The 25,897-nt window shown below is 40.1% G+C and overlaps 1 protein-coding gene across 1 annotated transcript in view; it reads right to left on the reverse strand.

The window, feature by feature from the left end:
* Positions 1-5,140: 5,140 nt before the first annotated feature.
* The window catches only part of LOC134203261 (uncharacterized), a 113,569-nt gene continuing 92,812 nt past the window's right edge, over positions 5,141-25,897 (reverse strand). The window contains 2 exon segments of the mRNA XM_062678135.1: positions 5,141-6,375; positions 6,378-6,514. Of these exon segments, the coding sequence (XP_062534119.1) occupies positions 5,348-6,375; positions 6,378-6,514 (1,165 nt within the window). The 3' untranslated portion in view covers positions 5,141-5,347.

The following is a 25,897-nucleotide window of genomic DNA, read 5'->3' on the forward strand; positions in this document are numbered from 1 at the left end:
GTTTCGAGTTGTTTTGATCTTTCATATATTATGGATCCTGGATGCCCTAATAAGTTTTGGGAATCTTTTGAATTTCAACCACCTATTTCTGTATATGATTGGATCGTAAGGTGCACATGTTTGAAGGAATTCATTTCAGTACCCGTTCAATTTTTCCACAATTTAGGGGGGGGGCGACGCCCCCCCCCCTGCCCCCCTCTGGCTACGCCCTTGGATGATGAACTGCCCTGCCGCCGATTGAGCTTGACTATATCCCTTCGTAGCTCGGCCGACGTGCCATCGTCGACTTTGGCTTGTGTGGGACAGTAAGCCACGATGAAAGTGACGACTCCGACGGAAGTGGTGACTTCCACTCCAACGGCTTCGATGAATTTGAGCTTGAAGTCCGGCAGCAGGCGGCAGGCGATGTTGCTTCGCAAGGCGATTGCCACTCCTCCCCATGTGGAGCTTGTTCGATCGAACCTCACCAGCCTAAAACCCGGAATTGTTGCACTTACCTCGGGCTTCAAGTGGGTTTCGGTGATGAAAGCCGCGTCAATCTCCTTCTCCTGAAGGAAATCGCTGAGCTCGATGATTTTTCTCTTAAGTGAGCAAGCGTTCTAATCAACCAGACCCACCCTAGCAGCTATTTTCAATGACGAACATGCCCAGGGTGAAGATCTGTTCGAAGCGAGTTTTGCAACCGCGTAGTCGCGTTTCCAATTGGGTGAAAACCGGAACTATCTGCTCCGATGTGTAGAGCGGTGGGTCGCCCTCGGCCGGAAGGGGCTCATTATCCTGACGATGGAATCCAGGGGGAGAAAGCGGGGGCCATTCGCTGGTGGATGGTGTTGGAGCTTGAACTGATGCTGCAGCAGCCGCCAGCCGTTTGTGTGGCTGCAAAGGTGGAAGAATTGGTATCGCTCGCCGGGGAGCCGGGATGACGGGATGACCGGAAAGTTCACCTCGTTGAGAGGAGGAACTCGGTTCTTTTTCAGCAAGGACCTGGAAGAGGCCTTCTTCCAAAAACGCCGCCCGCTTTGGACAGTCCTTGGTTGTAGCCCGATGCTTGTCGCCACAGTTGGCGCATTTGGGATCAGCAACCACCATCTTGTCGCACTCATCCGTCGGATGGAGCTCGCCACATTTGTTGCAGCGCGGCTTCATGCGGCAGTTCCTGGTGCCGTGCCCGAAATTGAAGCAGTTGGTGCACTGCGTGACGTCGCGGTGCACTGGCCGATATCGCTCCCAGTCAACGACGGTGTAATTTATAACGCCGATTTCACACCGGTTTCAATCCGCAACTTTCGAGCTCTGCTTTTAGCTCCACTTCCTTCATGTCGTGGAGTCCTCGCAGCAAAGCCTTTAGCGGCGGCTTCGTGCCGGGTAAGTGTAGTATTCATACTTGTGGACCTCGAGGAACTCCATGACGGATTGATGATGGTCCTTGTTTGCCGGAATTACTTTCACGCCCTCGCTGCAGAGCCGAAAAGTACATTTCAGCCCTTTAGCGATCAGCTGGCGAATTTTTGGGCGCAAATCCGGTGGATCGCCCTTGACAAACACGGTCGGGCACTTCTCCTTCCGCTCCGGTTGCACCTGCGGCAGCTGCGATTGCTGCTTCTTCCTCTTTTTCTGCGGATTGCTGGCGTCATCAAGTGGCAACGGAGAGAACACGTTGTTCTGCAAAAGCTGCTTGGAGGAGTTACCCGCGCCTCCAAGAGCAGTGCGCTTAGGCACTTTTCCAGCGACCGAATCGGCCACCGAGTCTCCCATGACGGGTCCGGGAGAAAATAACGCCAACGCGACGAAGCGAAAACGTAAACAGCGAACGAACGAGAAAAACACTTGGAAAAAATGCGCGAGCAAAAAACACGTCAGTACTGCTGTCTCGAACTGGAATGAGATCTTCGACGCCCGCCTCTTCATTAATCGTTATGAGTGCACATTATATTTACACCCATATCAACTGACAAAGGGGCGGGGCTAACGAGCTTAATTTATTAAATACAAGAAAGCTGCTTTCCGGCGCGCGCGAGCCATTTTGATCATGATTCCACAGAGAGCGGTTCGACATTCGATGCAGCGGAGCGGACACAGCAGCACGAAGGAGTGGGTGACAATGCTGAAAATTTATTTCAACTTTTGGAGGCTTAGCGAAAAATCATCAAATGGCGGTCGGACAAGGTGTCGACAAGCGATTGATGTAACAAGTTATTGGACAGAAGGCGCATTGGGAAAAGAAAATTGTTTCTTCTCAGGACCAACATTTTATGGAAAGAGTTAATTGCGAAAATGGACTGTTTCGGTGGCATCGGGTTTGGCGTGGTAGTTTGGTTGATGTTAGTGATTCCATCCATTCGAATTTACTGCATCATCTCCTTCCGACGCGCTATCAAATTCGCTATTTACGATTGAGTTTTGTACTTTGAAGAAAGTTTATTTCGGATAGTCGGATCAATCTTCTTTTGTATAAAATGATGGCTTTTGTATTGAATCAATGGTGACGCCACCTCAGTGGAAGCTTTACACAGCAACCATCCATCGGTGAACGTCGCTCGGACAGACACATGCCAAGAGATAATGTTAATATGAAGAAACTTCGTCTTGAGTCAAATTTCTGCTGTTATTCCTCGAAACAATACGCATCTAAGATAAACTACATCTCATAACCAAATTCAGAATCGAGAAAATTTCATAGGATTCTTAGAATTTGTCATTCTTTGAACGGTCCGTAGTCTGCGGAATCCCGATCAAAATGACTCGCGCGCGTCTTAGAGCAGCTTTCTTATATCTAATGAAGTAATTCCATTAGCCTCGCCCCTTCATTAATCGTTATGAGTGCACATTTTATTTACACCCATATCAGATAACAAAGGGGTGGGGCCAACGGGCTTAATTTATTAAATATAAGAAAGTTGCTATTCGTTGCGCGCGAGCCATTTTGATCGGGATTCTAAAAACAGTTCGACATTCGATACAGCGGAGCGGACACAGCAGCACGAAGGCGGTCGGACAATTTCAACGCAAAGTGCTGTCAAGCGTTTGGATGCAGTTAGTTATTGGAAAAACGCATTGGGAAATGAAAATTGGTTCTTCTCAGGACCAGCATTTTATGGAAAGAAAGAGTTAATTGCGAAAATGGATTGTTTCGGCAGCATCGGGTTTGCGTGGTAGCTTGGTTGCTGTTAGTGATTCCACCCGTTCAAATTAATTGCATCATCTCCCTCCGCCACGCTATTAAATTTGCTAGTAAAGACCTTTATGGAGGACACCATCCTCAAAAATGGCCGAAATAAAGGAGAAATAAGCAGAATCAGAAGTGGCGTGAAACCAAACGCAAATATATTTATATGCAGCGTTTGGTTTCCGCCCGCGATGTAAGCGTTCGTGGCAAAGTAAGAATTGTGATGTCCCCGACTGGAAGCCAATCGAGTGGCTTCAGCGGCCAATGAGTCATGTTAATTGCACGGTTAGAGACTGAAAGTCCATCCAACTGGGAACAACTATTCGACTTCTTGATTCAGTTGGCCTCCGAGCAGTTTGCTCAATGTTAATAAAACGACACAAATTATTATGGCAAATTCCATCAATTTCGAATAGCTACGTAGTCCTACGTCACCTTTGCGTACAACCCGATTGGGCTGCACCTTTGAGTAACTCGTTTTTTATTTATTGCAGTTTGCGTTGAGTTCGCCAAATGCACGAAGTTGCAGCAAACATGCAAAAGATCTTACATACAGTGTTGCTGGCTATTTTATCTTTTAAGAAGATTATGTTATAATTGAAGTCGTTATGATTTGTCATTCTATTTAAGCAAAATATAATGAGCTCTTACTCCACATTTAAGATATTGTGATAGAAAGTTATTTTTTAACAGGAAAGTAGGGGGAATGACGGCTTCCGCAGGTTTTGTTCTATTATTGGCAGGGGGTTTTTATGACTGACTAGGCTCAAATTTGGCCTAAACATTCTTTGCATATCAAAGAATATTGTGGCCAAATTTCATAAATTTGGTCGACAAAAACCCCCCTGCCAATAATAAACAAAACCTATAAGCCATCTTTCTATCATAAAACTAATAAATAAGTGCCAATCAAGATGAATACATAGCTAGGTGTTTCAACCTGCCCAGTTTATGGAAGAGAAGAAGGCGGGGGTTCGGTGCAAAACATAAACAAACCGGCTGGCTCTCCCATACTAAAATCCAAGATGGCTGAATCGTGAATTTGGCAGATTGGAACACCTAGTGGTGTATTCATCTTAATGCCAATGTTTGACATACTTCCCCTGAAAAGTAAGTAAAATATGATAGCACCACTGCTCTGATGTACACATCAAGCTAAAACTAACGTGAATCCAATGAATAACACGCCTAAAACAGACGAATCAGCATGAATTTTGACAGCTCGTTCCTGTGCAAGTTGCTTGCAGGTTATCTGCAATGCTAATTTTATTTGCAAATCGCAATATTAAAACAATTGTCCATGCTGGAAGATGGGTATCCAAATCTAATCAAAACCTGTCCATGGGGTATTATGACAGCCCTTTGGTTACTTCGTGTATGGACTGCCCTTGGTTACTTCGGTTTAATTTTTATATTTTCAACAAGAAGCAATATTCTGATAAATTACACTTAATCCCTTATTTGAGATGCATGACTATAGCCGGTCTGTTGTAACCCTTGTATACAAAAGAAGCATATTTTATGTTGAACGGGAAGCCTGAAAGATATGCAATCCGGTGGTGCTCAATAGTGTCCCGCTGCGTTTCGCTACTGTCATCCCCAGCTGTGTACATTATAGTGCAATACTCTGCACCAACAAGACAGAGAGAATGGGGCTTATGCCAAGATTTTTTTATGTATACAGGTTATCCGACTTGTCAATATCCCCAACTCAGCCATCTTGGATGTTTGTATGGAATTTATGCTCGTTTTTTTTATGTTTTGCACTGAAAATATATGTTTCCCCCCCGCGCTGGTTATTCCCATCTACTGACGAAGTCGGATAACCTGTACATAAAAAAATCTTGGGCTTATGCCATACTAGTGCGAAAGAAGGAATCCTTTTTCCATCATCACTCAATCGCGGTAAGTCTTGCGTCCAAACGCCAAACGGCCCCCATGCAGGTTCGGCATAAATAATTGACTCATCCGTCGTGGGTTTCCCTAACAGTGTAAACATTTATTTTCCGCTCTAACACACGACGACATCACAAGTTTCGTAAAATTCGCTACAAAGGTACGTTGATAGAAAAATAGTTGTGCAACATTGAGCCCCACTTCGGTAAAACGGGAAGCGTTCCTATATTTTGGCCTTGTGCTACACTAAACGGCTACCGTACGAGTAACAGTCGCACAGTGCTGCTAGCTACTGGGTTGCCACGTTGGTTTCGTTCCATATCGGCAGAGCAGCACCTTCTTGAAGGCATCCCGGAATGCCTTGTTGAAAATCGTGTAGAAAATCGGGTTGACCATGCTACTGGCGTACCCGAGCCAGGTAACGAATTCGAACACCCAGTGGTTGATGCTGTCCTCGCACTCCTTGCACACGCTCGGCAGCAGATTCAGCACGAAGAACGGAGCCCACAGTATCACAAAGGTGAAGAACACCACCCCCAGCACCTTGGTCGCTTTCTGTTCCAAGAGAATTATGCGCCCATGCCTCGAGGAGTTCCGTGAAATGACGCTAGAGTTTCTCGAGTGATGGGACCGAATGGTGGCTTGCCTCTGGATTAGACACGGTGACGAACTGTTCTTCTTTGGTGCTCCAGAAACAACGATTGACGGCGTACTTTCGTTATGATGCCTTAGCGTAGCTGATCGACGCAAAGAAGCGCTAGCGACGTTTGGCTTCGTCGGAGTCAACAGCAGCGATGTACGAGCTCCTCCGAAACTGGACCCTCGTCTTTGATGCCGACGGGAGTCCCACGTCACCACTGACACACTTTTCAGGTGATTGCTCTTCTTGTTTGGAGACACCACGGACGATGCCGGTAGAGTTGACAGACTACTCGAAGTCGATCTCGTAGGCTGCGAGGAGATTGAAATATTGCTGTAGATCTGGGTATCGAAGTTCGAGATTGAGCTAAAATTGGAGGTGGTTTTGACAATCTTAATCTCGGCAGGTCTAATTCCCTCGAATTGCTGCTTGCTGCAACTTTCGCCAAAATATGGACACTTGCACGGTGGTGGCAGCTTGAGCGGATTCAACGACGTTCCTTCGCTATTTTCGCTATAGCTACGACTGCTGTCGTCATTCTCCGTCATTGCCTGGGTGACCTCATCGTCGGTGTGTCTGCGCGAGGCTTCTTTGCAACGTTTCAGTGCCTCCTGGAGGAAGAACTCGTCGACTGTGATGTCGGCGTCGAAGCCCTCCGGTGGAACCAACGCGAAGGAAGACTCTTGAAACGTTTGCGCACCGCTATCGAGGGTGGCGTTGTCGAGTTGCGTCGGTTGATCCACGCGGATGTTGAACTGCGCCGTTTCTTCAGTGGTGGTGGTGGTTTTGCTGCCATGCAAACGGACTTTTTCCTGAAATGGGAGTAGAAAGGAAGGGGAATGTTATGGTAATGTTATAGATATTCAATTCGAGCAGTAGGTAGATGTTATAAAAAGCTATCACGAATTCCGTACTGTCCCTGAAGATGGCTTTGGTCTCAACATTAGAAACTTGGATCAGATCAATCAATTTTTAAATTTTGTGAGAATCACCAAATTGTACGTGCGGTGCAAATGCAATACATACGGAATGTTTTTCGAAAACCGATTTCTCGGTGAAAATTTTCATGTATGAACATCCTCCCGAGCAACATACTTGTCATAAGTAGGTTTCTGTAACTCATATAGAACTAAAATCAGTCATATTCAAGTTGCTGCAACCAAATCTACCTTCAGTGTGAAATTGATATCCAATATTTCAATTTCATCTATGATATTGGATATGAATTTTATTCTACTTTGATTCTGCACGATTTTGCCAAACCTCATTTATTTTAGATAGACAAATACTTTGAGCCGTCGATACTGTAGATCATTCTATTGGATGAGGTTTTGGGAAGTTTCGATAACAACCGCAGGAACAATTGTTGCACAGTTGCAAATATAATAATTGACCATTAACAGACATAGAATTATTGTTAGTGTTGTCTCGTCTTTTTATTATTTTGTAATTAACAGTCCTGTAAATATAGTTTTGTAAATCAATGCACTCTTTATTTTGATAATAAGTCGGGTTGAAAAATTATTGCTCTAAAGCTAAGGACTATTGTGGCATTTAAATGGACTCAAGGCGTGGCAATTACTCAGATACGTATCCAGGGAACCCATCGATGTTGGGACACGCCATCACTTCAAATCACGTACAGACTACTTGAAACGAAACAGGGCCGGATCGCGACAGATTATTTTCCAATTCTCACTTCTAGACCAACATTTGAAAAGGGCGTAACAGCCAAAATTTATTTTTTCTGATTCTTTGTCTTTTTTACAAGGGAGAATGCATTTACACACTAACCCAGCACACGTGCATTGTAGTTGCCAAACTACCACACGGAAGTGTACTGGAGTGTCGGATTCGACCGTACCGGTAATACCGACTAAACTCCCTTGGGCTCCGCCATCGTTTCCCCCAGGAACTACCTCCCAGTACTACTTCTGGGGGATGGCAGTACTTAACGTACTCGCTCATTCTCGCTCACACAGGCACCCGTCCCATGCGAGTCTTACTTGGGTGCTCACTCTATTGCACCCTCAAACACACCCTACATACTCTGTTGCACCTCTGTCATGCCGTGTGGGTCTAACTTGTGTGCCCACCCTTCTCATGCAATGTGAGTCTGCTCACCTCTTTCATTCAGTTCTTGCTGACACATACTACTCTAGTCATTCGACCTAACACTCGCTCTGGCATCCCTTGTGGGACATTTCGCTTAGGTTCCCACTTCTGACATACCATGTGAGTCTGACTCACCTCGCTCAACTCAAACATACCGTGTGAGACTGATTTGTATGCTCATTCCTTTCGTACCGTGTGAGACTGAATTGGATGCTCACCCACACTCCTCTGCCACGCCGCGGGGTATCAGTAGTCATAGGAACCAACATTCCTGCGCTACTCCCAGCGCGGCGTGTGCAGTCCATACATACACCTATTCATTCACACTTCTGCCATGCTTCGAGGTGACGAACTCGGTTGCCACCCGCTGCGCCAATACCTCTGCATGGGCAGACCATTCACACACTTTGATTCTTTGTCTACATATATGTATATGTAAGCCTTCCAAATAAAAGATAGATTTAAAAAAATATGTATACGTAGACGAGGAATCAGAAGGAATAAATATTGGCTGTTGCGTTCTTTTCAAATGTTGGTCTAGTCTAAACTTAACTTAACCGCTACTGTGCCGAGATCTACTGTAAAATTCTGCTGTATAGAATCCACACAGAATCTAATTTTAGATTTCCAATTACCTAATTATTGTTGTCGTTGCCAGTCCAGTAAATATGAAATTTTCACAAATAATGCAAAAGTTCCAAACACAATTAAGAATTTTCCACAAAACAAAAATATAGTATACTATAAATATATATATATATATATATATATATATATATATATATATATATATATATATATTTTTTTTTTTTGGTCTTTGGTTGGTAATATATTTTTAGAAGCAAAAACTGCAATTTTAAAAGCTTCGCATAAAGAAATCAATATGCTCCACGAAAAAAATGCAAAATTTTCATAAATAAATCAATATTAGCAATAAACAGTTACAAACTTTTCAAAAAATAACTATTTTTTCACTAAAAATTAAAAACTTTCCACGAAAACATCAATAAAGAGCAATAAAAAGTATGAGAATTTCCATAAAGAAATATAAAAAAGCAATAAAACTAAGCATTTTCCCACCCCTTATTCAAAAGCTTGAAAACTTAATTGAAAATTTTATCAGATTTATTGCCTTTATGCATTTTTTTTTTATGAAAATCTCTTTATTGATGTATTGTTCTTTATTGATTATTTCGCGGAAAGGTTCTTAATTTCTAGTGGAAAAAAATAATTATTTCGTGGAAAAAAAGTATTCGTTTCGTTTATTGTTAATATTGATTTGTTTATGGAAGTTTTGTATTTCTATCCGTGGAATCTTTTGATTTTTATATGGACAATTCTTTATTTATAAATGCAATTTTGCTTTTATTAATCTTATTTTTTGTTTTGTGAAAAAATCTTAACAGTTTTTTTTAAGTTTTATAACTCTCTTAAAGACCATGTTTTGCTCTGCAAGAGTGCTACAAAAACAGAATAAAACCAAAATGTTACTAGGGATATGGAACTGTTGTATTATTTGGGAAAATTTGATATTTATTTGTTGCTCATACCCTGATTTCTTCATTGGCAATCTCCTATTTTTTTTTGGAAAATTTTTAGTACTTCATGGACATTTAATTTTGCTGCCTTTAATAAATTGAAAATTTATTCATTTAATTCAATAACTTATCTGTAGCTTTGCGATACATATTCATACGATTGTATATGTTAGTGATTAAACAAAATGCTACAGAAATAAAGATGCATGCATTTGCTAAGTGGAGGTCGATTTATCGCCTGCAACTTCAAAAAAATCTCAATAAGTTTCCGGATTGTTATTGGAAGACTTATTCATTATTTAGTACCTTCGATTTTCCAGTAAGATAGGATTATGTATTTACTATCCGTTGTATTCAGCGGCGCAGCCTATTTTTTATGTATAAAGGTTTGAACGAACCTCTTCTTCTAATGAATTTGATTCCGGGGGGAGTTTCCGGGGATCCCAAGCGTAACGGCACCCAATGCCAAGAACACTCAGTCATGAACAACAAACATCAAACATGTACCTAGCATAAGCAAAGAAGTGTAAACCCTAATATATAAGATAGCAAGACCAATAAAGAATGTTGATCAGTAAGAAAGTAAATGGTTCATGCCCTTTTTAATCCGCAGAATCAAATTTGATACGCCTTCAATATCTGTTCCTTTTCAGGTCATCCAAGAATTCCCTGGAGTATACCCCTTAAAGTCAATATACATAACGAAAGGTATGTATATTTTCTCTTTTTAGAAATTAAACATGCTTCTAGTGATTGTTTGATCCAAACTGGGAATCAATTGAATGCGAGGTACTTACAGGATACCTCTCTCCAATGACAAATAAGACAAATAAGCCAAATAGGATAGATAGGACAAGACAAATATTACTTCGGATGATCCTCCAGCAATTCCTCCGAATATTTGTCCAAGAATTAGTTTGGATATTCCACCAGAAATTACTCCGGATACTCCTTCAGGAATTCCTCTGGAAATTCTCCGGAAGAATTCCTGAAGGAATATCCTGAGAGATTCGTGGAAAAATATCCGGAGGAATTACTGTAGGGATGTCCGGAAGAATTCCTTGAGGAATATCCGGAGGAATTCTAGGACGAAAATTTGGACGAAGTCCTGGAGTTCCGAAAGAATATTTGGAAGAATACTCGTAGGAATCCCAGAAGGAACATCCGGATGAATTTCTGAAAGAATATTCAGTGGGTTTCCTAGAGATATATCCGAAGGAACTCCTGGATAAACATTCGTAGTAATATGTGGAGCAATATCCGGAGGCACTCCTTGATGAACATCCGGAAGAATTCCTGGAGGAATGTCCGGATGACTTCCTGAAGAAATTTCACGAAGAATTCCTGGTGGAATATCGGGAGAAGTTCCTGAAGGAATGTTCGGAGGAATATCCAAAGAATTATTTTGACGAAGGAATTTCCGAGGGAATATCAAGAGGAATACTTGGAGAATATTTGGAACAACTTCTGGAGGAATTCCTTAGGAATATCTAGATGAACTACTGAAGAAATATCCGAAGAGATAGCAGAATAATATTCTGAGAAATTCCTGAAGGAATATCTGGAGGAATATCCAAAAGAATGTCTTGAGGAATATTCTCTTGAGGAATATTCAGAGGAATTCCTGTAGGAATATTTGGACGAATTCCTGGATGAATTTCCGGAATAATGCCTGGAGGAACTCTTGGAGGAATATCCGCAGGAATTCCTGGTGAAATATCCAATGGACTTCCTAGAGGATTATCCGGAAGAATTCCTGGAGGAATATCCGGAAGAGTTCATGGAGGAATATCCGGAGAATATCTGGAGGAATATTTGAAGGAATTTCTGGAGGAATATCTGGAAAAATGTATGAAGGAATATCTGGAAGAATGCCTGGAGGACTATTCGTAAGAGTTCCTGGAGAAATATCCGAACAAATTCCTGGATGAACATCCGGAAGTATTCCTGGACCTATAGCTAGAGGAATATCAGGAAATTAATATTTTTTTATTTGTTTTATTTGTCTAATATGTCTTTTTTGTTTTATTTGTCTTACTTGACTTATTTGTTTTGTTTGACTGAAAATGCAGACTGAAAATGTATTGCGAGAGATCGGCTGATACCTGGTGCTGGGAATTTGGTTTCATCAGTACCCGCTAAGCTGCGGTGGACGACGGAGGTCCTTCGTAGCTTAGTAGGGAAAGCACCTGTCATGCGAACTGGGGTCGTGGGATCAAACCCCACCGAAGGGGCGGTTACCCTCCAATACCTTTTCCGAACTAAATCTATCACATGTTGTACATATGCATAATCAAGTTTCAGACATAGTAATTAATTTCCACACCGGGTGGCTTAATACCCGGCATATAGGCAATTAACTTTGAATGTACTCAGCTGGTGTTTGTTTATGTTGATCTCCCCAATCCGTTATTGGTCGACGCTGCTGCTTTTCTCTCGCCGATTCGCTGCACGACTTCTCCATTGTTGCCAGTTTTTTTTGTTCTCCATTTACGTGACCAAATTGGAAATTGTCCTAGAGTCCTGTTACTTTTATACACCATCCAGAGTAAAAGACACCCAAAGTAAAATTTTGAAATTCGTCCTCAAAAAGTAGCGACTGCCCAGTCAACATTTTTATACTTATTGCTCTTGATATAGGTCATCATATACACATAAGATATTATGTATATAATGCACCGAATCGCTAAATACCTACTAAAGTGGAGGCCTTATACGTGCTAAATAAGGACTTTCTCGAGTTTTCATGATCATTTATACGACTTAATGAATATTTGAAAAAATAAATGGTAACAACCCTGTCTCGAACATTTGACCTCTGGAACTAAAGGCTGGTGCTCTACCCTTGCGCTACTCAGCAACTCTTGAAAAGCAGCAAAACTTTGACAATCATAATCTAGATGGAGATTTATTATTGACAAGAGCTTCAGTGTACGATATGAACTACATTGATACGATTCGGATGCCTTGTTGTTGGACGTACAAATGTGGCTTCTATCGTATATGATAACAAATTATGATTATCCTGATAATGTTCGTACATAACAACGATTGCGCATCATTCCAAACGGTTCAACCCACGTAGAAACGATTCTGAAATGTCAACATCAGTAATGTCTTTCATCGTGTTTATTTTCGAACTGTGTTTACAGCTCAATTACATTTTAGTTGTTCGATGAAATGTTAGTGCAGATATTGAGGATAATGGTTGGCAGCACAAAATTACGGGTTAGGGACAAAAGGTCGAAAGACAAAACGTCGAAAGGACAAAAGGTCGAAAGACAAAACGTCGAAAGACAAAAGGTCGAAGGGACAAATGGTCGAAAAGGACAAAAGGTCGAAAGGAACAAAAGGTCGAAAGGACAAAAGGTCGAAAGGAACAAAAGGTCGAAAGGACAAAACGTCGAACGTGACAAAAGGTCGAAAGGACAAAACTTCGAACAGGACAAAACGTCGAACAGGTCAAAAGGTCGAAATGACAAAAGGTCGAAAGGGACATAAGTTTGAAATTAACAAGAAACTGTAACGGAGAGAATCAATCTCGCACCAGAGTTGCCCTACACAGTTAGCAAAAACTCTGCTCTTTTGTTTTTACAATTTTTAACAATTAAATGAAATTCATTCAATAAGTACCACTAATAGATGGATGTTTGAGTTTTCTAAATGTCACTTCGATCAAATACACCGGCGTGTATTATACAGTCCTCAGCTACGGAATTGAGAGACAAGTCCGCATAAAACGACCCCGTGATCCTTAATCCCTGAGCAGGCAAGTTTCAACATAGTTGTTACTCGGGCAGTGTCCTGTTATTAAGCCGCAAAAGATATTTAAATCTTTTTTAGATAGACTGAGCAGCTTTTGAGTAACAGTTTTGTTGGGAGATATAAACCTTTTAGGTTGGCTCAGCAAGACCATGCTGACGGTGGCTGAGTTCGTTCTAGGAAATTTACGTGTAAGAAATTTTCTCGATTTTTTGGGCATACAAGCATCATCGTGTTAGCCTTATGATATACAAATGCAAAATGGTAAGTCGGCTTAGGAATCTTGCAACTAATAACTGTGGAAGTGCTGAATGAACACGAGAAAAAGATGGAACGGCCACTCAGTTTGAGTACCCGTTCGATAAACCTTGTTCTTCTTACTTACTTGAATACTTACTTTCTTACTGTCAATATTTTTTTCTTAGCTGCCTGTATTTTCAATGCGTGCGCCTGCGTGGTATAGGATAACACTGTCTCGCAGAATACAAGCTTTATTCATTTGTATTAACAATCTTTTTTTTATCTATTTTAGAACTATCTAGATATTGATAATATTGTCTTATAGTAATTACTCCTTCTTAGAAAATTGGTGATTCTTCAACTTTGATTGATTAGATGAGTGAGTTATTTTTGATTAAAGTTAAATGCATTTCATAAATTCTTTTGGAATACACCCAAATTGTTATTAACTTGTTCTTGATAGACCTTTTTTTCCCTTTCGAACTTTTGTTCTTTTCGACCTTTTGCCCCTTTCGACCTTTTGTCCCTTTCGACCTTTTGTCCCGTTCAACCTTCTGTGCCTTTCGACCTTTTGTCCTTTCGACCTTCTGTCCCTTTCGACGTTTTGTCTTTTCGACCTTTTGTCTTTTCGACCTTTTGTCTTTCGACCTTTTGTCCTTTCGACCTTTTGTCTTTCGACCTTTTGTCATAGATTCCAAAATTACACCGGCAATATTCGGAATTTTGGCACATCGGATGTAGTGAAGTAAGTAATTTTGAAATTAATTTAATTAGTAAGGTTCAGTGGTTCAGTGCTCAACACGCAGAAGGTGGAAGCTATATACGTACAACGCACATCGGTATATGATTTGTATGACAATATTTGTATACATAAACGACATTTCCGATTTGATCCGATAAAACTAATATTATTTATATAGGATTATGACTTCCATAAACGCAATCGTAAATATTGCTCACACTGGTATCTTATACAACAATGTTCATATTTTAGCCATCTTCATAAGCAGTTATATACGAATGTGAAAGAAAATAGCAATATATGCGATACAATTTATCATTTCATATACGATATGTGGTTTACTGGGTGGTTCACACAACAATTTTTGTGTCAAAATAAGCAAACATCTTTGCAAACATGGTGCTTCAGAAACTCAATTCTAGAAATTCACCTCTGAAAGTTGCGACTTTTTTTTAACGTACTAGAAAACTGTGAGTTTTTATAGATAAAATATTGAAATAGAAATGAAGAAACTGATTAGACAAGCTAGCTCCATCAAGCGAGGGGGAGGAACTCCCGGACAATTCCTGAAGCAACTCCCGGACAATTCCTGGAGGAGATCCTGGGGGAATTCCTGGAGGAACTCCAAGAGAAATTCCTGGAGGAACTATAGAAGAAATTCCTGGAGGAACTCCAGGAGGAACTATTGGAGGAGCTCTAGGAGAAATTTCTGGAGGAACTCCAGGAGGAATTCCCAGAGGATTTCCTGGATGAAATCCCGGAGGAATTCCCAAAGGAACTCCGGAAGGAATTCCTGGAGGAACTCTTAAAGGAATTCCTGGAAGAGCTCCCCTAGGAATTCGTGGAGGAGCTTCCAGAGTAATTCCTGGAGGAACTCCCTGAGGAATTCCTGGATGAGCTCCCAGAGGAAATTCTGGAGGAACTCCCGGAGAAATTCTTGGAGGAACTCCCAGAGGAATTCTTGGAGGAACTCCAGGAGGAAATCTTGGAGGAGCTCCCGGAGGAAATCCTGGATCAACTTCTGGAGAAATTCCTGGAAGAATTCCTGAAAGAACTCCCGGAGGAATCACTGGAGGAGCTCCCGGAGGAAATCCTGGTGGAACTTCTGGAGGAACTCGCGACAGTGATTTTTACTCGCGAACAAAACACTGGCATACTTTAGTCTTTGCTCTGTCAATACTCGCGTAAAAAGCAAGTACCAGAAAAATGCAAACAGAAGGTTCGCTCGTAAGCAGCGCTTTTAGTAGATTAAATTACACTCTTTTCTTACTTGTGGAGCGAGTATTTCCACCACTGATATACAGTTCTATTCCGGAGCACAACTTACTGGCTATATAAGGCCGAAAAGTAGTGCATGCATTGATTTTGCTCTCAGAATACTAAAACAAACGGTTCCAGAAAAATATCGGCTGTCTAAGACGAAATTGGACATTTCTCCGAATCTCCTGAATCATTTGGTGGACCAGTTGCCACCAAGTACTGGGAGGTCAATAAGTGGTCCTTGCATTGATTATGCATTTATCTTACTAGAAAATCGATTTCAAGAAAGGTTGCAGTTTTCTGAACCATTAAAAAAATTGTTTGGAACGACTCATGACACATCATGGAACCTATTCCGGAATGGACACTCCGAAGTCTAATTAACTGGTGAACACAGGATCATCAAGAACATGCGCTTGAGATTATTTCATGAAGTTTGATATCCATATTGATGATTTTTAATTGAAAAATGTTTAGGCAACTATGATTCCTCGAGGAACTTGTTCTGGAACCACCAATCGAAGATTTGCACTTCTGATCGACCCAAAACAAGAAAGATCAATCTGCTGATGAAATTTCAAGAAGTTTGATACCCATATTGCGGAATACCTACCGAAAGGCTACATTTGGCATAATTGAGAACAGCGAAAAAGTGAGGTCATTTGGCATAACGGACATATGGCGTATTTTTTTGTGTTCATGAAATTAGTTACTAGACTAAATGAAAAAATTTAAAAAACCCGGAATGGTCAATATAACACAGCTTGATAATAATATTAAAAAGACATAATCTTTTCGAAGAAAGCATGTATTAGCCGACTATGAAGCAACGATAAATGTTATATCTCCATTGGAAATAAAGCATCTATCGGGATGCGTTTTCCCGGCAATGATAAATGTGATCCCTTCTTTAAAATTGGGCAATGGTGGATGCGATCCTTTTTTTTAAGTAAGCGATTACCCAGTTAAAGCAGTGGTGGATGTAATTCGTTTGTCCCGGATTAAGGCAATGGTGGATTAAATCTCTCTGTGAGTAAAAGTGATTCCCTTTATGGAAATAGAAGTTTATCCAGAATACGGCAATGGTAGATGTGATTCATCCTTTGGATGTAGGCGTTTTCCTGGAATAAGATGGTGAATTTAATCCCGGGCGTTGACCCGGGGTAAGGCAATGGAGGATGTGATTCCTTCTTTGAAAGTAGGCATTGATCCATTCTTCAAAAGTAGGTGTTTAATCGGAATCAAGCAAGGGGAATCAAGATCCATTTTTTTAGTTTAGTCGTTTTCCGGGATTAAGTCAATGACGGATGTGATCCCTTCGTCGGAAGAAGTTCTGCCGCTTCGTTTGTCCGTACTTCCAAAAAATGTCTATCATCAGTCAAAATCTATCAGAAAATATCCTCGATTTGTTCTGACTATGTGAAAAACACATCAAATAACCCTTTCCCTTTAACAGTTCCATATTATGCCAAATGTCTGTTATGCCAAATGACCATTATGCCAAAATACCATTATACCAAATGACCGTATGCCAAATGGCGTTATGCCAAATGACTTTATTCCAAATGACCCAGACCCCTACCGAAATCAACAAACAATATCATCTAAGTAGGACATGTCCTCGAAAATCCGGATTTTCCGGATACCAAAGTGCCGGATCAGTCCACTCCGATAACAACTTGATAGAAGAAGAAGTTTTAAATCGAACGAGCCCAAAATTATGTAGATCGGTTGAAAATTGCCTGAGATATACACACTTAGTTTTTATTTCTGCAGCTCAGCAAAAATCCGCACAGCCGTGCGCCAGCAAAATAAAAAACTGATATTTCAGCAAAAATGGCGTTTGTTAGCTGATTTTCAGCAAAATATTTGCTGATTTTCAGCAATTTTGACAGAAATCTCGGCAAAAAACATGTTTGCTGGGGCACGGCTGTGTGAATCTCGGTAAAAGTTCAACATTTTGCTGAGATCCCGGTAAAAAAAATTAAGTGTGTACGCATTTTAGTTTTGTGGGTGGCCGGGTACCCGCGAGTCGAGCTACAATATGCACTATGGTTCTCAATTATATCGTTGAAGTGTTTATCGGCTATGCAGTCTGATGACCAGCTAAAACGCTATATTAATTAGATAATAACCTGACGGGATAACAATCCGGTGTTTTAATTAACAGTTCACATAATATAACGGATACCGGATTAGCTGATGTTTAGAACACTCAATTATTTGACTTATACGAAGGACACTTATGACAATGAAACGCTGAGCGATTTTCATCCATTGAAAAAGGACCAATAAAGGTGCCGAAACGTCTGATCAGAATTAATATAGCGTTTTAGCTGGTCATCAGACTGCATAGCCGATAAACACTTCAACGAGTTAATTACAGTCGATAACCACGATCTCAATTATATCATAGATTAATGGGAATTTTCTCCAGTATAAAATGATTGACGCATAATTTGGCCTTCGAGGACTCTAACACGAAAACAGCACGCTTATCGTTCACAACAGCGCTGAGACTGTGTAAGTGATCCATGGTCTCATACTAGTCCTGGAAGGTTAAGGAATACTCAATATACCACAGAGATAGCTATGCAATTTTCATCTCATACATGCATCATTGGGATCACATTCATAATTCATTCTCTAGAAATACCATCCAAGTCTCTTGAATAGCTGTCGCTATGGGGATGAATGAAAAAAAAAATCCGAGTTATCACAGTTTAAATCAGTATGAATAGAAACACTTTTATACACCAGTAAAAAGCATCACTCTTAAACTTCCTCGTGAAATCGTGTTAACAAGGATCAGTAGAAAATTTCATTACCACGGAATAGTGCTGACGCTAATGGTAACACCTCCGCAGACGAAAGCACCGTCAGAATGGCAGATGTAAATCATTTCTCTCATACCGACATTCCAACTGGTCAGCACACATGACAAGTCCATGGTTCTCGAGTGTCTCTGCCTGTCGAGTGACCCGTGCCAGGGTATCATAAATCATTCCACCGAACGGTGATGGCCGGCTTTTGTATTCATTTTTGTGTTAGGGGATGTGGTATATCAAATGGTTTCGGATCTGATGCTTATGAACAAAAGCGTGTCTCATTAGGAGGATTGTAGTAACGAACAAAAACGATAAAACCAAAGAAGGTCTCAGTTTTTTAATAATTTGGCCGATGAATTATCTGTCATAAAATACGTTAAATTGAGCCGCTCATTACAGTTTGAAAAATATTTATTAAATAGCGTTGGGCTTTCTTCATCAACTACCGTATATCCTTATCATTTGATGCCACCTGCCATCCACGTAGAATTTTATTTGGCTTCATCATCATTGCTCTTCCTTTTCATATTATTCAGCTATTTATTGTGCGGAAATAGCTGAAAAGATTCTCTGACATTTATCAAAATAGAACTACATTGGATTCTACAAGTGCCACAAACGCCTTTGTGGTATTCTGGAAATAAGTTTTCGATTATGTATGACCAACTGGACCTAGCTCCGTATTTCCTATTCAGAGAAATACACCAACTTTCGACATCTATTGAAGAAGTCCTAATGTTCTTCGGTAAACGCAATACCAACAAATAGCCCGAAGCAGTTGCCATGTCATTCCGAGAGTAAATATCAAGCTGAATATTCCTGTGACCGTTCCGTTGTGACGGATGATGGTCGGATGTGGAAAGTCCCAGCCGGGTGACTCCAAGTTGATAGATTGTCAAACACGTTGAGCCGCTCATCCATCCCCGTCAGCTTAAAGCTCAGGGAGAAGACTTTGTTTAGCTTCAAGAAGCAAAAAGCACGCATCAAGTCCGCCCAAATTGGATTAGGTGTGGGTCCAGCAACATGGCTGTACCCCATTCCTGGTGAACGCAAATCCTTCCACTCTGTCACGTCGCATCATGCGGAAGCATCCATTCGCACGGTAAATGCGATTTACTGACCGCCACAGCTTGATGTTCGGGGCGATCACACCATCAAGCAGTGGGTGGTTAAGATGTGGGATTTTTCCTGGACTGCTGGCTGGACAGAGTTTCCCAAACTGATGTGATGTTTGCTGAAATGATATTATGGCTGACCGACGCGGCTCTTCATAGGTCAGTCGTAAGCTGCGGGGTTACAAAGATGAACTTGCTAACGTGAGAGGAAATTGATGGAAAGTTCCGTGCCAATGCTTTGAAGTTCTCAAACTGGCCAAAGAGATTACGGTATGGTGCTGCTAAACTGGTGTTAAACTGCAGTCTAACGCCTAACTGATGGTCATGGGTTCAAGTCCCATCGAAGGAAAGTGGTTACCTCCAATACATGTTTCAAATCAAATTCTTCCCCATAATGTATATATTAGGCAATTAACTTTGATTGAACTGAAGAAAGGAATGAGCATTGAGACTCTCTTGTTTATGCAAGTAATCATCAACGCCTAAAGTCTTTTTATTATTTTCCTTGTGCCATTCAGCACCACATATTTTTACAGACCTTTAGTCCTGAACATGCTTGCAATCGACTAAAATAAAAAGTCTCCTGAAAAAATGAGAATTTTTCTATAAAAAGTTAGGAAATTGCCCATAAAAGAATCAGGTGAAAAACAATACACTGATTTTTACTCGTTTTACATTATCTTAATTTTGCACTCATTTTCAATGTTTACGGCATATTAATTACCATGTGCTTTTTCTTTAAATTATTTAGAATTTTTTGAAACATACTGCAAACACTTTGTGGGCAAATTGAAGTCACACGATCAAAATTACGAACGAAAAGAAAATCGTATAATAACAAAACTCTGTGGATATAAATATAAAATTTCCATAAATAATACAAATTTCCATGAACAATTAAGAAAATCCCAAAAAACGAATACATGTTAGCACTTCCAAAAAAGCAGTAATAAAAGAACAATTTAATATAAAAATATTGAAGTTTTCTATTGAATATAATACAACATTTTCAAAAATAAATCATTATTAACAATTAATAACTACAAAATTTTCACAAAACCATTATTTTCCACAGAGATTTAAAACTTTCCACAAAATGTAAGAAAGCAATAGAACTAAGCTTTTTCCCCATAAATTTCTATTTCTTTTAACACTGCAAGATTGTTGTCTACACTTTTTAGTGCTGGTAGTAAATTTCGTCGAAGTTGGTCCCTTATTGAAATCATCCAGCATTTGATGCCAAATAAAGATCAACATTATTTTTTATCTTAAGCTTCCCTTCCTTAGATTTTTTTGCCTCAAAGTAATATTTTGAGGTGGCAACAAAATGAAATTAGGATAATTTTTGAGAATTTTTAAAACATTCTTCAACAAATCCGAGGACTTTTTTTTTTTTTTTTTAATATTTATTTTTTATTTTTTACACCCCCCCCTCCCCTTGACCTTACGGAAACCAATAGTATATAATGTTGTATGAATGTGAATCCCATTGTGGGGATGTAATGCCAATAAGAAGAGAAGACCATGTCGAGACAGGCCTGCCATCGCCGATAAACAAATTAATCATCATAATCACGATCGTGAAATCTGTTGAAAATTAGGAATTTTGGAATCTAGGAATTTAGGAATTCGGGAATTTAGTCATTTGGGAATTCAGTAGTTTTGACACAGGAATTGAAGAACTTGGAATTTTAAAATTTGAGAATCCATGAATGCAGGAATTTAAGAGTTTAGGAACTTACGGAATTGAAATTTAGGAATTCAAGAATTTAAGGAAGGAAATATAGACATTTGGGATTTTAGCAATTTATGAAATCAGGGATTCAGGAATTTAAAAGGTCAGGAAGTTTGGAATTAGGGAATTAAGTAATTTAGCACTTTCAGCATTTATGAGTTTTGAAACCACGACCAAAGGAATTTGGGAATATATGGATTTAAAAATTTAGAAATTTGGTAGTTTAGAAAATTATGAATTTAAAAATTCATAAGTTGAGAAGTTTGGAAATTTCGGAATTCAGGAATCTTCGTTGAATACCTCCTAGAGTTCTTCCAGAAATTCTTAGGCAAGCTCGTTTAGGAATTCATCCTGAAGCCTAAATTTTTGAAGAATCTCCAGGAGGAATTCCTGTAGGAGCTCCAGGCGGAATTCCTGGAGGAGCTCCAGGAGGAATTTTTGAAGGAAATCGATGAAAAACTCCTCAAAGAACTTCAGAAGGAAATCCTGGAAGAGCCTCTTCCAAGAAATCTTGAAATAGATTAATCCAGGAATTTATTATGAATTCCCTCAAAAATTCATTCATGGCGTCTCTTCGGCAGTTCTTCTTAGAGCTTCTTAGGGAATTCATCCTAGTGTTAATCAAGGAATTCCTCCTAGAGTTCCTCCAAGAATTCTAACTGAAGTTCATCCAGGATATCCTTTTGGAGTTTTTACAGGAATCTTTCCTGGAATTTCTCCAAAAAATCTTCTTGGAGCTTCTCCAGAAATTATTAATGATGTTCCTCCAGAAACTACTTCTGAAGTTCCTCCAGAAATTACTCCTTGAGTTCCTTCAGAATTCCCTTCTGAAGTTTCTCCCGGAATTTCTCTGGTTTTTTTGAGTTCTTCCGAATATTACTCCTTTAATTTTTCAAGAGGTTTTCTAGGAATTCATTCTGAAGTTTTTCGGGGAATATTTTTCAAAGTTCCTTCAGAAACTTCTCCTAGAATTGGACATGGAGTTCCATCTGGAATTCATCCTGGATTTTATTCAGTATTTCCTCCTGAAGCTTCACATGAAATTTTTTTAGCTTTTCCAGAAACATATCTTGAAGTTAATTTAGAATGAATTCCTGGAAGAATTCTGAATGAATTCCTGGGGGAATTCAGAAAGCATTCATGTGGGAATTCAGAATGAATTCCTGGAGGATTTCAGAATGAATTCCTGGAGGATTTAAGAATGAATTCCTAGAGGAATTCAGAATGAATTCTTGGAGGAATTCAGAATGAATTCCTGGAGGGATTCAGAATCAATTTCTGAATTCCACCATAAATTCATTCTGAATTCCACCAGGAATTCATTCTGAATTCCACCAGGAATTCATTCTGAATTCCACCAGGAGTTCATTCTGAATTCCACCAGGAATTCATTCTGAAATCCACCAGGAATTCATTCCGAAATTCACCAGGAATTCATTCCGAATTCCACCAGGAATTCATTCCGAATTCCACCAGGAATTCATTCCGAATTCCACCAGGAATTCATTCCGAATTCCACCAGGAATTTATTCCGAATTCCACCAGGAATTCATTCCGAATTCCACCAGGAATTCATTCCGAATTCCACCAGGAATTCATTCCGAATTCCACCAGGAATTCATTCCGAATTCCACCAGGAATTCATTCCGAGTTCCACCAGGAATAATTCCGAATTCCACCAGGAATTCATTCCGAATTCCACCAGGATATCATTCCGAATTCCAACAGAAATTCATTCTGAATTCCCACAGGAATTCATTCTGAGTTCCCACAGGAATCCATTCTGAGTTCCCACAGGAATTCATTCTGAATTTTCTCAGGAATTATTTTTTTAATTTCCCCAGGCTTTCATTCTAAATTCCACCAGGAATTCATTCTGAGTTCCCACAGGAATTCATTCTGAATTTTTCCAGGAATTATTTTTTTAATTTCCCAGCCTTTCATTCTACATTCCACCAGGAATTCATTCTGAATTCCCACAGGAATTCATTCTGAATTCCCCCCGGAATTCATTCTGAATTCCCCCCGGAATTCATTCTGAATTCCCCCCGGAATTCATTCTGAATTCCCCCCGGAATTCATTCTGAACTCCCCCGGAATTCATTCTGAACTTCCCCGGAATTCATTCTGAATTCCCACGGAATTCATTCTGAATTCCCCCGGAATTCATTCTGAATTCCCCCGGAATTCATTCTGAATTCCCCCGGAATTAATTCTGAATTCCCCCCGGAATTAATTCTGAATTCCCCCCGGAATTAATTCTGAATTCCCCCCGGAATTAATTCTGAATTCCCCAGATTCATTCTGAATTCCTCCGAATTCATTTTGAATTCCCAGATTCATTCTGAATTCCCCAGAATTCATTCTGAATTCCCCTGAATTCATTCTGAATTCCCAGATTCATTCTGAATTCCCAGATTCATTCTGAATTCCCCGGAATTCATTCTGAATTCCCAGAATTCATTCTGAATTCCCAGATTCATTCTGAATTCCCCGGAATTCATTCTGAATTCCCAGATTCATTCTGAATTCCCCGGAATTCATTCTGAATTCCCAGAATTCATTCTGAATTCCCAGATTCATTCTGAATTCCCAGATTCATTCTGAATTCCCAGATTCATTCTGAATTCCCAGGAATTCATTCTGAATTCCCAGATTCATTCTGAATTCCCAGAATTCATTCTGAATTCCCGGAATTCATTCTGAATTCCCAGATTAATTCTGAATTCCCAGAATTCATTTTGAATTCCCAGAATTCATTTTGAATTCCCAGGAATTCATTCATTTTTGAATTCCCAGAATTCATTTGAATTCCCCAGGAATTCATTTGAATTCCCCAGAATTCATTTTGAATTCCCAGGAATTCATTTTGAATTCCCAGAATTCATTTGAATTCCCCAGAATTCATTTTGAATTCCCAGGAATTCATTTGAATTCCCCAGGAATTTATTTTGAATTTCCCCCGGGATTTATTTTGAATTTCCCAGGAATTCATTTCGAATTACCAGGAATTCATTCTGAATTCCCAGGAATTCATTCTGAATTCCCCAGGAATTCATTCTGAATTCCCCAGGAATTCATTCTGAATTCCCCAGAATTCATTCTGAATTCCCAGAATTCATTCTGAATTCCCCAGAATTCATTCTGAATTCCCCAGGAATTCATTCTGAATTCCCCAGAATTCATTCTGAATTCCCCAGAATTCATTCTGAATTCCCAGGAATTCATTCTGAATTCCCCAGGAATTCATTCTGAATTCCCCAGGAATTCATTCTGAATTCCCCAGGAATTCATTCTGAATTCCCAAGAATTCATTCTGAATTCCCCAGGAATTCATTCTGAATTCCCCAGAATTCATTCTGAATTCCCCAGAATTCATTCTGAATTCGCCCCGGAATTCATTCTGAATTCCCTCCCAAAATTCATTCTGAATTCCCCAGGAATTCATTCTGAATTCCCAGATTCGTTCTGAATTCCCCAGATTCGTTCTGAATTCCCCCCGGAATTCATTCTGAATTCCCCCCGGAATTCATTCTGAATTCCCCCGGAATTCATTCTTAATTTCCCCCGGAATTCATTCTGAATTCCCTCAGGAACTCATTCTGAATTCCCCCAAGAATTCATTCTGAATTCCTCCTCTAATTCATTCTGAATTCTCCCAGGAATTCATTCTGAATTCCCCCAGGAATTCATTCTGAATTCCCCCAGGAATTCATTCTGAATTCCCCCAGGAATTCATTCTGAATTCCCCCAGGAATTCATTCTGAATTCCCCCAGGAATTCATTCTGAATTCCCCCGGAATTCGTTCTGAATTCCCCCCGGAATTCATTCTGAATTCCCCCCGGAATTCATTCTGAATTCCCCCCGGAATTCATTCTGAATTCCCCCCGGAATTCATTCTGAATTCCCCCCGGAATTCATTCTGAATTCCCCCCGGAATTCATTCTGAATTCCCCCAGGAATTCATTCTGAATTCCCCCCGGAATTCATTCTGAATTCCCCCGGAATTCATTCTTAATTCCCCCCGGAATTCATTCTGAATTCCCTCAGGAACTCATTCTGAATTCCCCCAAGAATTCATTCTGAATTCCCCCTCTAATTCATTCTGAATTCTCCCAGGAATTCATTCTGAATTCCACCAGGAATTCAGTCTGAATTCCCCCAGGAATTCATTCTCAATTCCCCCAGGAATTCATTCTGCACGCAAAAAAACGCGTTCATGAATTCGTGAACTAACAAGATCACGGTGTATTTTTTCGTGAACAACAGCCACGGATTCGGGAATAAAGTCACGTTTTCTGGAACGTTCTGGAAAACGTGACTGGTGGTCCCGAATCCATGAATTAAATCATGGTGTATTTTTGCTGGTTCACGAATTCGGGAACGATTTTTTTTGCGTGTGAATTCCCCCAGGAATTCATTCTGAATTCCTCCAGGAATGCATTCTGAATTCCTCCAGGAATGCATTCTGAATTCTCCCAGGATTCCACCAGAGTAAATTCCTGGTGGAATTCAAAATGAATTCCTGGTGGAATTCAGAATGAATTCCTGGTGGAATTCAGAATGTATTCCTGGTGGAATTCAGAATGAATTCGTGGTGCATCGTTTGTTTTGTGATATCTGGGGCACCGCAAGTTTCCCGGTAGACTGTACTGGATCTTAGTTTACCCAAGTAACAATTTTAGTTTTATAACAGTCTTGAAATCCATGATTTACTCTACCAGCATTAAATAAAAATGTTGCTGGGGTAGGTTCCCAAAAACAGTGATCTGACTGTTTGCGATAACGGGCATTATGTTGATGTGTACCGATCTCAAAGTTCTATGCAAAGTTATCCTAGCCCGGGTTCAGGAGAAGAT

Source organism: Armigeres subalbatus, unplaced genomic scaffold, assembly GCF_024139115.2.
Source record: "Armigeres subalbatus isolate Guangzhou_Male unplaced genomic scaffold, GZ_Asu_2 Contig1728, whole genome shotgun sequence".
Lineage (NCBI taxonomy): Eukaryota > Metazoa > Arthropoda > Insecta > Diptera > Culicidae > Armigeres > Armigeres subalbatus.